The sequence below is a fragment of the Podarcis tiliguerta genome (assembly GCF_965153285.1).
Source record: "Podarcis tiliguerta genome assembly, chromosome: 6".
Taxonomy (NCBI): domain Eukaryota; kingdom Metazoa; phylum Chordata; class Lepidosauria; order Squamata; family Lacertidae; genus Podarcis; species Podarcis tiliguerta.
In genome coordinates, this window is record NC_139539.1 from 43,399,958 (window position 1) to 43,414,902 (window position 14,945).

At 44.9% G+C, this 14,945-nt stretch overlaps 1 protein-coding gene across 3 annotated transcripts in view; it reads right to left on the reverse strand.

The window, feature by feature from the left end:
* Nucleotides 1-14,945, reverse strand: part of DEF6 (DEF6 guanine nucleotide exchange factor) — a 45,372-nt gene that overhangs the window by 27,534 nt on the left and 2,893 nt on the right. Inside the window, exons 1-2 of one of the 3 annotated variants that reach the window (XM_083445754.1) lie at nucleotides 1,608-1,670; nucleotides 69-91 (exon numbers count right to left, since the gene is read on the reverse strand). The exons of the other annotated variants lie outside the window; for them this stretch is intronic. Of the exons in view, the coding sequence (XP_083301880.1) occupies nucleotides 69-91; nucleotides 1,608-1,656 (72 nt within the window). The 5' untranslated portion in view covers nucleotides 1,657-1,670. Of the gene's footprint in view, nucleotides 1-68; nucleotides 92-1,607; nucleotides 1,671-14,945 lie in introns of those variants that run through there. 3 annotated transcript variants of the gene reach the window in all.

Sequence of the window (14,945 nt, forward strand, 5' to 3'; positions counted from 1 at the left end):
CTTTCTACAGCACCAAACTAGCATGCCCTTTTGAAAGTGCAAAAAGGAGACAAAGTACTGAAACTTACCAAATCTAGTTTCTTCATCCACTCTTAAAATGCAAGCAACAAATAAAAGATATGAAATAAAGACTTTAGCATCAGCCAAATCGTACAACTGTGGTTCGATGACTCAGCATTTCTGCTGCTAAATATGTTCATGCAAATTCAAACAATGGCCTACAGAAAACAGAGGCCGGAGTGGGGGCAATCAAGGACTTCTTCGTAGAGATAGAAGAGGCATTCCATTTGGTTAATGTGTGAAGGGGCAGTGTGGGCTTGTTGCTACTGGCCATGCCCCGTTGGCTGTGCATAATTTGGGGAACTAAGCAGCGGTGTAGCCCTGCACCCGAGGGTGGGGCAAGCCACCAACAGGGCGGGGTGAGCCAGGGCAGGACACACTGCGCAGAGCCTCCAAGGAGTCTGCCCACTGCCTCCCCCTCAGCCCATAGGGTGGCTGAAGGGGAGGCAGCAGGCACACGCACGCCCCATGCTGCCATTTCAGGCAGTGCAGAGCTTGCATGTGCAATGGCGTGACAGCATTTTCCCCCCTGGTGCCGTTGGGCCCGCCCTCACTTAAATATAGCGCACCCACCTCACAGAACACCAATTACCCGAATTCCTACAAACTATTCCAGATTATCATGTGGGGGACTTGTGTGAGGGAAAATTTAATAATTTGTCGTCTTAGGCAGGATGTGATCAAACAAACAAGAAAGATTTTATTAAACATTGGAAGTTTATGACACAAAGTGGGTAAAACAAAGGATACTTCAGATTCTAATGTTATTTCACTTCTGCTCTTTCTCAGTTGTTGCACAGCAGTTGCCGCTTAATACTTTGTTTCTTAAGCAAGGTAGTACTTCCTGTCAGTTACACACCCCTTTGACAACCCTACTCCTAAGGTACTCCAAGTAACAGACCCAAGGGATCACCACACCCCTCTTAACTGGTTTGGGAGTCTTCTCAATGTAGAAGAATCTCTCCCCTCCTGACTGGAATGAGCCCTCAGTAGACTGTATTCTCACAGCTTCTACTTATCCTGGCTCAGCCTCAGCCTCCCAGTTAATTCCTGGCCTGTTACTCTTACAGGACACCACACACTATCCTTCACACTAAGCTCAGAGACTCCCTTCTCTAGCTTGTGATATATTCCTCAGAGTGGATGTTTCTACCCAGAACCAACTCTCACTCCCTACCTCCCAACCTAAAAACTGTCTCTCTTTTTCAACTCTCCCTCCTGGAACCCTGGCCAATCAGAAGCTGCCTTTCGTTAACAGTTTGCTGGCAGGGGAAAAAAATAAAAAGAAAACACTTGGTGAACCAACCTGCCCAGCAAAAGCTAACTTTTCCATCACAGCATGCAGCCAACCCACTGCCTCACCCTTATTATTGTTATTATTTATTAAATTTGCATACCACCCTTCATCACAGGGCAGTTCACAACAGCAAAATACAAAATGAGAATACAAAACACAAGATAAAACAAAAACAGAAACAAACCAATAAACCCCCTCCCAAAAACACATTTAAAAAGCCATAGAATATTGAAAAGTTTTTGCCTGGCACCTAAAGATATATAATGAAGATGCCAGGCAAGCCTCCCTGAGGAAAGCATTCCACAAACGGGGGGGGGGGGGGACAACAACGAAAAGGCCCATTCTCCTGTTGCCACCCTCTAGACCTCTCACATGGAAGAGGCACATGAAGAAGGGCCTCAGTTGATGATAATACCAGGGCCTAGAAAGTGTGGGGCAGAAGGTAAGCCAGCTTTATCCGGTTCTGTGGTGCTGCAGGCTGCCTGGCCAGCGAGGAGGCTTAACACTCACCGTGCCAGCCAGAAAGTGAATCCAAATCTGCCTGCAGATTGGTCAATAGCACACAGGCTTGGAGGCAGGGCTCCCTTTGAGGGTGGGCCTGATGGAGCACATAGGCTTCCTTCAGGTCTGTTCCCAAGGTATTTAAGGCTTCCTGCACAGGCCCCCTGCACTCCACTCAGTTCTTCGTCTGTAGTTTTTTGGTCTGTGTCCAGAAACATGTGAATGAGCGCTGAGACTCTCCACTTCAAGAAGGGGTAGGGCCTGGGTGGCACTGTGGGTTAAACCACTGAGCCTAGGGCTTGCCGATTGGAAGGTCGGGGGTTCGCATCCCCGCGACGGGGTGAGCTCCCGTTGCTCGGTCCCAGCTCCTGCCAACCTAGCAGTTCGAAAGCACGTCAAAGTGCAAGTAGATAAATAGGTACCGCTCCGGCGGGAAGGTAAACAGCGTTTCCGTGCGCTGCTCTGGTTTCGCCAGAAGCGGCTTAGTCATGCTGGCCTCATGACCTGAAAAAAATGTCTGCGGACAAACGTCGGCTCCCTCAGCCAGTAAAGTGAGATGAGCGTCGGAACCCCAGAGTCATTTGCGACGGGACTTAACTGTCAGGGGTCCTTTAGAGCCTGGGAAGGAGAGCAAGTTATTTGCTTGGAGCTACCCAAGGTCCTGCAACACCCATCTGACCCTACCTGCCAGCTGCATGGTTAAGCTACCTGCTAATATCTGTAGACTCTGCTTGCTGTCAAGACACTGTATGTACATACTTAGGGCTCCTCCAATGGTTAGGAGACTTTGCTCATCAGGGCCTTCTTCTCAATAATGTCTAATGCCGTGGGCCCCTGAGATTCCTGCCTACCACAGGAACTTGGTAAGCACCGTACAAGCCCATCAGGGAAGGTGTGGTGGAGGCTAAATGCACGTGGCCTACTTGTCTGAACAGTTCCCCTTATCAGTCTGTGAATAAAATTTAAAAAGCTGTAACAAGGGTGGCTAATATTTTTTGGCCTGACAGCCACATTCGCTCTTAACTAGACCCCACATGCTGGTGGTGCATGTGGTCATTTCACACTCTCTCATACATACATGCGCGCACACATGGAGACATGTACAAAGGCGTGCAGCTACCCTGCCTCAGTTATTATCTGTGGAGATTAAATTGATGAAGGATTAATCTCACTCAGATAACCCATCTGATGATCAGTTAGAGGGGCAATTTGCATTCCAACCAGGGTTTGGGGAGCCACCTATCCAGGCACCTATCCAGGCACAATTTCATACCCCCCCCCCACATCATTGCTAAAACCAGTGGCTTCTTGCAGCCACCTAAGGCAGACACAAACTTTAGTAAATGAAAGCTGGAAATTCAGGGCAGGGGTCCAAAATATCTCTGAGTCACAGAGGCTAGCAAAGAGAGAAAGAGACAGGGATGGACACACATACCATGGCTACAGCACTAGGCTGGAGTTAGCAAAGGATCAGCTACTGACAAAGATCAGGAAGGTTTTCCCCTCTTTGGCCTATTTTTGGCTGCTTTCACACCTAGCAATACACTTCCTTCTGCTCCCACACACTGACACTCCTGCTTTTATGTGAGTCAACAGTTCAGCCAGTGTCCAAGCCTGCATGGCTAGGCCAGGTGCCTCCAGAGGGATGTGCATGGGCCGATTCCAAGGCTGAGTGATGTGCTGGCTGCTAAACATGCACGCATACTTTCCCCTGCCTCTTCTGGCATTCCCAACCCCAGACACAGAGTTGTAATCTGGGCTGTGACAACGTCTCCTCTGTATGAGATCACTTGATGGAGCGCACAGTGTTCTTTGCTCTAATTCATAGCAGCAGCTGTGCGAGTCCAGTGCCTCCTGGGTAGGAGACTTGTTGATTACTGGCCCGGCTCAATAATTAGACACATCCAAATGTGCATTCCTCTTTCACTGTTTTTCCAGTCACATGCCCTGTCTAAGAACATAGAAGATCCCCTCCAAATCCTTGACTGAGGTTCCTGCTCTTACAGGTAGGTACAGGAATATGCTCAGTGAATTGCAACCCAGTCATGTTCTGTGGGTGCTGCAGATTGGGGCTGAATTCAGTCATGGCAACAACAGAGGGAATATGAACCAGGACTAGCTTAATGTGAACCAGGAATATGAACCAGGACTAGCTTCCACAATATGGAAGGCGGAAACAAGAGAGAATGAAATGTCAAAAATGCAAAGGATACGAGGAAAGATGGGACACCCTCTGCTAAACGTAGGCTGAAAAAAAGGTAAAGGTAAAGGTACCCCTGCCCGTACGGGCCAGTCTTGACAGACTCTAGGGTTGTGCGCCCATCTCACTTAAGAGGCCAAGGGCCAGCGCTGTCCGAAGACACTTCCGGGTCACGTGGCCAGCATGACATCGTTGCTCTGGCGAGCCAGAGCCGCACACGGAAACGCCGTTTACCTTCCCGCTAGTAAGCGGTCCCTATTTATCTACTTGCACCCGGGGGTGCTTTCGAACTGCTAGGTTGGCAGGCGCTGGGACCAAACAGCGGGAGCGCACCCCGCCGCGGGGATTCGAACCGCCGACCTTTCGATCAGCAAGCCCTAGGCACTGAGGCTTTAACCCACAGCGCCACCCGCGTCCCTAGGCTGAAAAGGAAAGGTGCAAAAAACAAGGAGCTGCTTTATAACGTGCCAGCCTGCTATGTAGCTCAGGGATGCGTCCCTCCAATATGTTGTTGGACTCATCAGCCCAAAACAGGATGGTCCACCCATGATGATGAGAGTTGCGGACTAGTAGGAGGGTCATAGCCTCCCCATCCCTGATATGGCAACTGCCAACCTAGCAGTTCAAAAGCATGCCAGTGCAAATAGATAAATAGGTACTGCTGTGGTGGGAAGGTAAATGGCGTTTCCGAGCGCTCTGGCACTCGTCACGGTGTTCCGTTGCGCCAGAAATGACCCAGAAACCTGCTTGTGGACAAATGCCAGCTCCCTCAGCCTGAAAGTGAGATGAGCGCCGCAACCCCATAGTTGCCTTTGACTGGACTTAACCGTCCAGGGGTCCTTTACCTTTTACAGTATACCTTTTCCTTGATATAACCTATCCCTGCCTATTCTCTGACCAGCAGTGATTCTCCAAGGGCTTCAGGCATAGCCCTTTCTCATTCCCTGCTACCTAACATCTTTCAAAGCAGAGGCACCTAGGACAGAAATTAGAATCTTTTTACAAACCTGGTGATGGAGACTGTGAGGGTGTGCATGCTCCTGTATTTATTTGTATCCACCACTCTCCATGAATGGCAGCTGTGAACAACTGATCAGAACAACTGATTAAAATACACCCCCATACCCTGAACACTTGGTTGTGAGCTCCAATCTCCTTTAATCTGCCCCTGAAAAAGACAGCTTCATTGCTTCAAGGCAGGTGGTAGATATGCATTCTGGTGCCATTTCCCCATATCTGCAGCACACTGGACTCGTTTCTCTAAGCTGAATGTGGCACTATAATCGGCTTTTGTGTGGCATAGAACCGTGCTCTGCAACAGGCGCCAGCATGACTCAGGGGTGGAATGTTTAATGCAAAAGGAGAATGAAGCTCCTTTTCTTCTCCCTGGTTGGGGACGCTTGGAGGCGACTGCCGGAGTCTGGAATGATCCTTCTAGCTTCAGATCTGGAGCTTGCCTTGCATGTTAAAAGGTGACAAGACGCTGCATTCGTGGCAAAACCAGGGTTAGCAGACTGAAGTTCTGTAACAAAGAGGAAAGACATGCTCCAAAATGGTCAGAGGAGGTGAACTCCTTCCCCAACATGTGGTAAGTCCTGGGGCAAGGATTGCAAAGGATTTCAGCATTATAGGGGGTAATAATGAAGAACAGATTCAACAAGCCTTGATTCTGTGTGAGGAACAGATAAATGGATGTTCTGACCATCTGTCTGGTGAAAATGTCACATTTCTTCCATGTCACATTATACAATACGAATTTGTCTATTTTCTGGACCTGGGGCACCTAGGCACATGCCACAGAATCATAAGGTTGGAAGGGACTGTAAAAGTCATCTAGTTAAAACTACTTGCCAATACAATGACTCCGCTGCAAACATTCGTGACATCCTCCTGTCACTGCTTAAATGTCTCCAACAGAGGAGGAGTTTGCTACTTTCTGAGTCTCTGGGACTCAGCTATAAAGCTCAGTGGCTGACCTTGAGCCAGGCACTGTTCCTCAGCATAACCTACCTCACAGGGTTGTTATGAGGATAACATGGGGAGGGGAGAATCATGTAAGGCTCCTTGGAAGAAAAGGTGGTATTTGAATGCAATAAGATACAAAAAGTAGTATGGCCTTGGGTAAGTCACTCTCAATCTGAATTCCACCTAAGAAATGAAAAAGAGGAGATGAAAATATGGGCTCTAAACACAACTTAAACCCTGAACAACGGGCTGTAGCTCAGTAGCACAGAGTAGGAGGTCCCAGGTTCAATCCCTGGCCCCTCCAGTTAAAATACCTGTGCGCCCAAGATTGTGAAGAGCTGCTCCATATCAGAACAAGCATGCCCCCCCTCACCCCAGTCTTCTCTTCCCAGTTCCTTCAAGCTTTTATCTCAAGACTTGTTTTCTGTTGCCCTCCTCTGAACCCATCCCAACATGTCTATACAGTCATACCTTGGAAGTCGAACAGAATCTGTTCTGGAAGTCCACTCGACTTCCGAAACGTTTGACTTCCGAAGTGCAGCTTCTGATTGGCTGCAGGAAGCTCCTGCAGCCAATTGGAAGCTCCGTCGGATGTTCGGCTTCTGAAAGAACGTTCAAAAACCGGAACACTCACTTCCGGTTTTCGATTGTTTGGGAGCTGAAATGTTCAACTCCCAAGGTGTTCGGGAGCTGAGGTACGACTGTATCCTTTTTCTGAAGTGCAGTGCCCAAACCTGGATACTGATGGTGTCTGCCTAGTGCAGAATAAAATGAAATGATTACTTCCCATGGCTTGGAAAACTTAGTTCAATGTAGCACAAAGTACCTCCCTGCATGAGCAGACAACTTTCTCTTGCACAGTGGGAGTTTTCCCCCTCTCCTCCCCATCGACTGTTCTCAGGGTTTCCCCAACCTTACAGAGCTGATTTGGGGACTGTGCTGGGCCTGCACAGGGGGACAGCGGAAGGGGAGTGCTATTGCACAAGCGGAAGTCATTCCACTCGTGCAGTTGTTGAGTTGAGTATTGCCCTATAGTTACATTGAAACCCTTAAAATGGCATTAGACTTTTTTGAAGCCACATCACCCTGATGACTCACATTCAGTTTCTGACCAAGATCATTTCACATGTATTGCTGCCAAGCTACGTAGCCCTTCTCCGCTGCAGATGTCAAATTTATTTTGAATTTTATTCCCATCTTGGAGGTGTAAAGTTATCCCTCCCAGTTTTGCACCATCTGCAAATTTTGACGAGGAATCCCTCCATCCCTAAGTAATTGATGAGAGAGAGAGAGAGAGAGAGAGTCCTGTGTTGCTCTGTCTCCCCCCACTTAAACTTTGCTCCAATGTGATGAACCACCATAAATGAGAAAGCTTTGGGTATCACTGGGCATCACTTCCCAACAGTTGTGACAATACTATCAACTAGATCACATTTAACCAATCTGCTAACCAAAATATCATGGGGGAGTTTATCAAATGCTTTGCTGAACTCAAGATATACTATGACCACAACACATTCCAAAATCCACTAAACCAGTAAGCCAATAAAAAAAGAGAGATAAGATTAGTCTGGCATGATTACTTATTGACAAATCCATGCAGGTTCCTACCAACCACAACATTAACAAAAAGACTGAGTACTTTACAGACTGTTCTGGTTATCTTCCCTGGTATGAAGGTCAGGCTGACTAGTCTTCAGTTTGCTGGATCTTTCTTCCCACCCACACCATCCCAATTTTCTGAAGATTGGGGCAGCATTTGCCCATCTCCAGTTATCTAGCACCTCACCTGCTGTCTACGCTTTCTCAATTAGGGTAGTTATACAGGGTGAGTCTTTTAAAAGAGGCCCCATGGAACATGTGTACTCTGTATCCACAGGGCCTCTTTTAAAGGACTCACCCTGTATAGATAATACCAAGAACACACCTATTCTTTTAACTGAAGACCACCAGCTATCAGGCAAATTTCAAGGATGAGTCACAGCTTGAGTCTTTGGGTGCTTCGTCTGTCACAAGCTCCCCACTTCAAACAAACACAAGCAGAAACCAGTTTGTCAGAGCACATTATTTGTGATTGGTTATGGTATGGACATTCCTGGAGAAGAACCCAAACACAACCAGCTCCTCTACCAAGCATCTTGGGGTTACTGAGGAGCTGCAAAGTTTTCTCCCTTCTTCCACATAACCAAATGGACATTTGTGTCACAGGACATACACACACATCATTCCAGGTCATTGATAACAAGAAGATATATAATCTAGGCTGCAATCCTATACTGTACACATTTTGCCTGGGCTAATCTTTCTTGAATACAGTGTAGAGTAGACCTGCATAGAGTAGACCTGCAATTGCTGCACGCCATAGGCTATAATCTAATGTAAACATAAGATATATCTCAGTGCAACTATGTAAAACAGTTTAAAGATAAAAATTAATAAAAGTGATGTTATGAAATAAAATAAAACAACAATGCTGCTTCTATTGCTTGGCTCCCCCCCCCCCCCCGTTTTGTAATGAATAACTGTGCAGAAAAACTGCTTATGATCAACAGCCAGGAGCATGGCCTAAGGTTACTTGAATGTTTGGGCAAAAATAGCTTTTCCTTCTGCTGTAGATTATAACAGGTCCCTTGACTCCTGCCCATGCTTAGAAGCTGCACCAGGGAATTCAGAATACACTTAAAAGTAGATTTGAATTGCGTGGGTGAAACATTATGGTATTCTCGAACTTCTGTTGGGTAACTTTACCACCATCTGCTTAGTTAAGCTCTCTACATACAATTCATTCATCTTATGGCCAAATCCTAAACTAGGAGAAGATGCATGGGCAGATCAGATGGTGATGGCTGAGCATCTCCTCCTTTTGCCCCTTTTTACAACCCCACATGCCAGCAAAGCACTAGCCCAGAGAAGGGTGATGGAGAGGAGGGTCTAGTGACCCATTGTTGTGCATCGTGCAAGCAGCATATCTCATACAGCAATGGTGGACACATTCTTTGAGTGTTGATCCTTATGTAGCAAAACGGCACCATTCATTGAATGGGGAAACCCCACAATTTGCGGGAGCACACAAGATATTGGGGGGGGGGGGGGAGACTGACTTGGAATGACTGACTTGGTGGAAGATAAGGAGGTCCCACTTGTTAATATTATACCATTTTACACAGGAGTAGCCAATGGGGTGCCTCCCCGATGTCACTGGACTCCAAATCCCATCAGCCTCAGCTAGAATTGCCATTGGCCAGGGATTGCTTTATTTAGAGAGATTTAGCAACCACTTAATTAAAGAGCTCTCCACAGAAACAGTTAAAACCCACAAAACCAGTTAAAAAACAAAAGTAAAGATTATTATTAAAATATAGATATATTCAGTAAAATACAGTGGTACCTCGGGTTACATACGCTTCAGGTTACATACGCTTCAGGTTACAGACTCCGCTAACCTAGAAATAGTACCTTGGGTTAAGAACTTTGCTTCAGGATGACAACAGAAATTGTGCTCCAGCGGCACGGCAGCAGCGGGAGGCCCCATTAGCTAAAGTGGTGCTTCAGGTTAAGAACAGTTTCAGATTAAGTATGGACCTCCAGAACGAATTAAGTACTTAACCCGAGGTACCACTGTATGGGTAACTAAATTATACTGCGTGTGTCCAAAACTATACAGCAAAGGTTCCTGCTTAAGGTCTCATAGTAAGTGATGAGAAAGGCACATGCACTGTCACACAAAAAAAGATCAAGTCCTCATTGATACAGATTATATTCTGTGGCACTTGTAAATTGGACGTTCTGCAGATTGAAGGGTTGGAGTAGGCCCATCACTTACTGAAGTGATCCACTGAGTAAATTAGTCCAAAGCTGTTAAGTGCTTTATATACTAATAGCCAACCTAGCAGTTCAAAAGCACTCCCGGGTGCAAGTAGATAAATAGGGACCGCTTACTAGCGAGAAGGTAAACGGCGTTTCCGTGTGCGGCTCTGGCTCGCCAGACCAGCGATGTCACGCTGGCCACGTGACCCGGAAGTGTCTGCAGACAGCGCTGGCCCCCGGCCTCTTGAGTGAGATGGGCGCACAACCCTAGAGTCTTTACCTTTATACTAATAGCAAAACTTTGAACTTGGCCTGGTAACTAATCAGCAACCAGCACTGATCTCTGAGCAGGAGTGCAATATGATGACAGACTCTCACTCCTGTCAGCAATTGTGCTGCAACCTTCTCTATAAACCACTCTTAGATCAACAGCGAGGGAAGCCCCATGTAAAGTGCAATGCAGTAATTCAATCTACAGGTGCCACATAATACCTGTTCCACATTGGTAAGAACTTCGTCGGTGAGCGTGGCAGCACCTGCACTTTGGAACTCGTTGCCTATTGAGATCACCAATTTGAGTCAAGATCTCAACCAAAATGAACGCAATCTCGGCCCAAATGGCCACAAATAGCGGCACCGCTTCTCCACTACCAGTACTGGCAGAGGCGGCAAGGCAGGCTGGTGGCCCATGGGGATGCCACCTCAGGGGCAGCGGCCTCACCCTGCCTTATGAGCTGATCTGGCTCTGGGTGGAGTCCAACAATATTGAGAGGGCTTCACTTTTACTACCCCTGTTCTGTGCTTACAAGTTTGTTCCTTACTTGCCCACTGCCTTGCATCAAACTGTAACCTAAGGGAGCTAGGCCTAAACTTGGGTTAATAGGATTGGAATTTCTTGTACATCAATTTAAAACATTCTGATCAGTTGAAAAAAGGTGCCCCTGATAAACCAGGAAACACATTTTAAAATTAGGTTTTTTTGTAAAAGTACTTATAAAAACTGCACATGGCAACCACCATTCTAGAAAAGGCATTCCCTCTAGTGAGTGAGAGGAGGAAAATGCAAAATCTTTCCAATATATTTCCTGCAATACATGCGCACCACTTATAGAACAAACAATTTATTTAGATTCATTGTGTTCTTCTTATATGCAAATTTAAAATAAACTACGATCTATACAAATAAGTGACTATGATTTCACTAATCAGGTATTGCCCTAGTTAACAGTAAATTAAAGCCTACTTGGCTTTCCCACTATAATTTTGCTGCAAGATAAAAGGTTTTTTTTAAAAAAAATCACTGATGAGTTAGATCAGAAGATTCATAAGCTGCAAAAACTACTGGATTTTAAAAGGAGGAAAGTTCAAATCACGTGAAAACTGCCTTGTTGCAACATGCAAAGCTTAAGGAGACACAGCGGCAATAGTAAGGTGGCTCCGTGCCTGCAAAAAATCCCCCTTACTAAACAGCCCAGGAAGCCACAAAAGCAGTTGCAACCTCTGTTCGCATAGACTTTGCTATCATGTCGGCTCTAAAAATTTATTAGTGAACCTGCTATGAGAAAAGGGCTCTAGAGGTAAGCAGGCTGGGAGATGCAGTTTTAAATAGGCGATAATTTTGATAAATGAAAGAATTGGCAGCTCAAGCCTTACTCAAAACCCCATACTTCACTCTTGAAGTCCTGCTCACTTAAAAGCAGATTTTGGAAAAAGGCATTCTGCACAAGCAGAGAGACACTCATATTCTTAACACTGACTGCATTCCCATGTAATATTTTCCGACTTATTGTGGCTTACTGTAAATGAGCAGCATGCTGGTACGTGCTGCCCAATTGCTTCCACTCTGCTTCCCCCCTGGCATGAACAGAACAAACAAACCAGGAAGCATTGGCTTTCCATTAAAATCAGACCAGGGGTCATATTCTGCTGTTCCCTAACAAGCCAATGCCAGCAAGTCAACAACAGGCCATGTTTTAAGGTTAGCTAATGATCATGGCTTGTTCAAGAGAAACAATCCACAATACCTGGTTCACACATAATAGGATACCAAGGTTTTCTAGTTTGCTTATTTTGCTCTTGCCAGACTAAGAGCAAAGCAGAAATAACTAGGCAGGGTGCACTAGCACACTGCTCAATCACAGTAAACTAAGGTAAATTAGAAAATCTGGCTTATTGCTATGTTCAAACATGGCCACTGTAGGTCCCTCGCCTGATGATTGGCTTTGAAAACAGGTTAAATCGATTGACAAGTCAAGAGGTACACTTTCGGTTTTATCACGGAAGAGACCATAAGCAGAACATATGATTTCCATGCAGAAGGTACTCTGTTTGGATGCCTGGTACTTCCAGTTTTCTTATCACATAGTAAGTGATGAGAAAGGCCTCTTCCTGAACCCTTAGAGGGACATTGCCAGTCAAAAGTAGACAACACTGGCCTAGCTGGACAAACAATCTGACACATTATAAACCATCTTTTAGAGCAGATTTGGGGACCCACAGATTGAGAACCGCTGTTTTAGAGCATGATGGAAGCAGTCATCTCCTGTTTGTTCTTAGAATATAGTCCAATGTGGCTAATTTGTTGCCCTCCATATTAGACTACAACTCCCATCATCTGTGACCACTAGCCATACTAGCTGAGGCTCATGGGAACTGTAGTCAACACCATCTCAAGTGACACAGGTTAGCCACCCCCCTGGTCTAAGGCAGACCTCAGAGATACACCACCACTGAACATTCCAGCAACTAAGCTATAATTATAGCCATGAAATTATCATTCATGGATTTGTTCAGTTGTGTGCAAACCTGAGTTTGGTTTGGCAATAGGAGAATTTTTTTTTAAGGAATTGTTTTTTTAATGGCACTATCTTAAGCATGTTTACTCAAAAGTGATCTCTATCGAGTTCAACAGGTTCCATAGTAAGCATGCTTAGGACAGCAGTCTCAGAGTAGTAGCCATAATCTCAACTCATGGCCATTAAGTACTTTGTAAGTTCAGCAGCATTTATCACCAAGTTTTGACCATTGCTTTAACCATGGAAGTACAGCAAACTCAAATGCAGTGCTGCAGCAAACAATCTTACAGGAATCGGGTTCATCATATAGCCACCAAGTTCAAATTTACTCCACGTGGATTTCTAAGGTCTCCAGTCAACTCAAAAAATATTTTACCTATGAGCACCAGCTCTGAAATCACCAGGTTTCACAGATGCACAATCCTAACCATGTAGATTTCTAAAGAAGCGAGAGCTGTATGCAACTAAACAGGAAGAAAAATCTTATTGCTGACACTGGAACCATCATTTCTGCATACCCACAGGAAGCATATCTGTGAGGCACAGCACAACCATAAATGGGGGGTGGGGAAGCACCACAAAAAGGAGCCTGTTTACGTTATCAGATACTTAGAATTACCACTTTCCTCTTCAGCAGGGCTCCTGCACTTTTAACAGCTGCATAGCAGGTGAACAAATGAGTGGCACTCACTGTATCCCCATGCTGAGAAAATTATCACTTATTGCAGCAGTTGCCTTCTAGACGTTACTGGACCACAGCTTCCATAATCTGACCACTGGCCAATATATATCAGTTTACCACAATTCTGTATGTACAGTAAAAGCCGAATAAAAATTTGAAATCACAGATCTTCAACTGTTTCAAAAGATGTTTTTTTAATTGTTTGCATAAGCCTGACAGCATATAAAAGTTTTCAGTAAACGTTTAAAGGTAAACATACAAGATGCCTTCTGAAACTCTACTGGTAGGGCATTTCAAGGAACTAGGCTGATGACACCAAACACTTGGTTTCCTGTCCATGTCAAATGAGCTCCATCAACTCAGGGGACAACCAGCAACACCTCTACAGACAATCTCAGTGACTGAACTGAGATATAAGGGTTCAGGCAGTCCCTGGAGCTAATTTGTTCAAGGCTTTGTAAATGAATATCAAGATCTTGAATCTGGCTTGGTAGTAAATATCCCTACCAGATATTTTGAATGCTGATGTGTTTTTAATTTATTATTATTTTTTATTGTTTTTATTGCTTTTAATAATAATCTTTTGGTTTTATTGTTTTTATAAACTGCTTTGAAGTCTTCTACCATCAAGCAGTATATAGATTTTATGAAATAAATAAAATAAATGGCCAGCCCACGCAGACATTTTAACAACGGAGTCACATTTTGTCAGTTAGGTGCCCCCAGCAATAGTCTGGCTGCTACATTCTGCATCAGTTGGGAATTTTCAAACCAGGCCCAAGTAGAGCCCCACACAGAATGCACACTCATTTTTTCCCTCCATTGTTGAAGAAACTACTCTAAAGTTAAAGGAATTAGTAAGATGAGAGGCAACTGAGTCCTGCTGGTTAAGTATACGGTGTTATTCGGTTACTCACAGTACCTATTTTACATTATCATCCGTATTAAAATGCTCCAAAAGGTCCTTAATTTCAGTGACTTTACTCACACAAAATGAGCACCACTCACATAAAAGTACCGTAGTTAAAGCACCAACACTGGCACATGTGTAAAGCAATTCTATAAATAGTTAACAACACTGTCTAATTAGGTACAAAAAAAAATGGTTCTTAAACTTTTTGGAGACATTGGATCCCTTTGAAAATCTGATGAAAGCTCTGGAACCCCTCCCCATATTTTTTCCACAAAGACTTTTTTCAATGTAGCAGGGAGGAAATTAAAAACTGACTATTTTTATGTACCCAGTTCACAGACCCCCTGAAGCTCATCCATGGACTTCCTAGGGATCCATGGACCCTTGTTTAAACCCCCCTGATGTATAGCACATAAGCTCTAAGGGTTTTTAAGCAAAGGCTATGTAGCCAACAACTAGGGATGCTGTTGCAGTGGATTTCCTGTGTTAGGGGGCTGACCTAGTTACTAGATAAACTTTGAGGTTCTTTCCTACTCTACAATATCCTTCGAACAGGGACTTCAGACCACATGTGTGTTTCAGACCACATGTAATAATCCCTCAGGCGCACCTGTATTTCTTGGCCACGAAACTGGCTCTACATACTCATTGGTTTTCATCAATAGTGATTTTCCAGAAAAAGTCCAAACATTTCCTGGAAATATTTTCAACACCACCCTAAATTA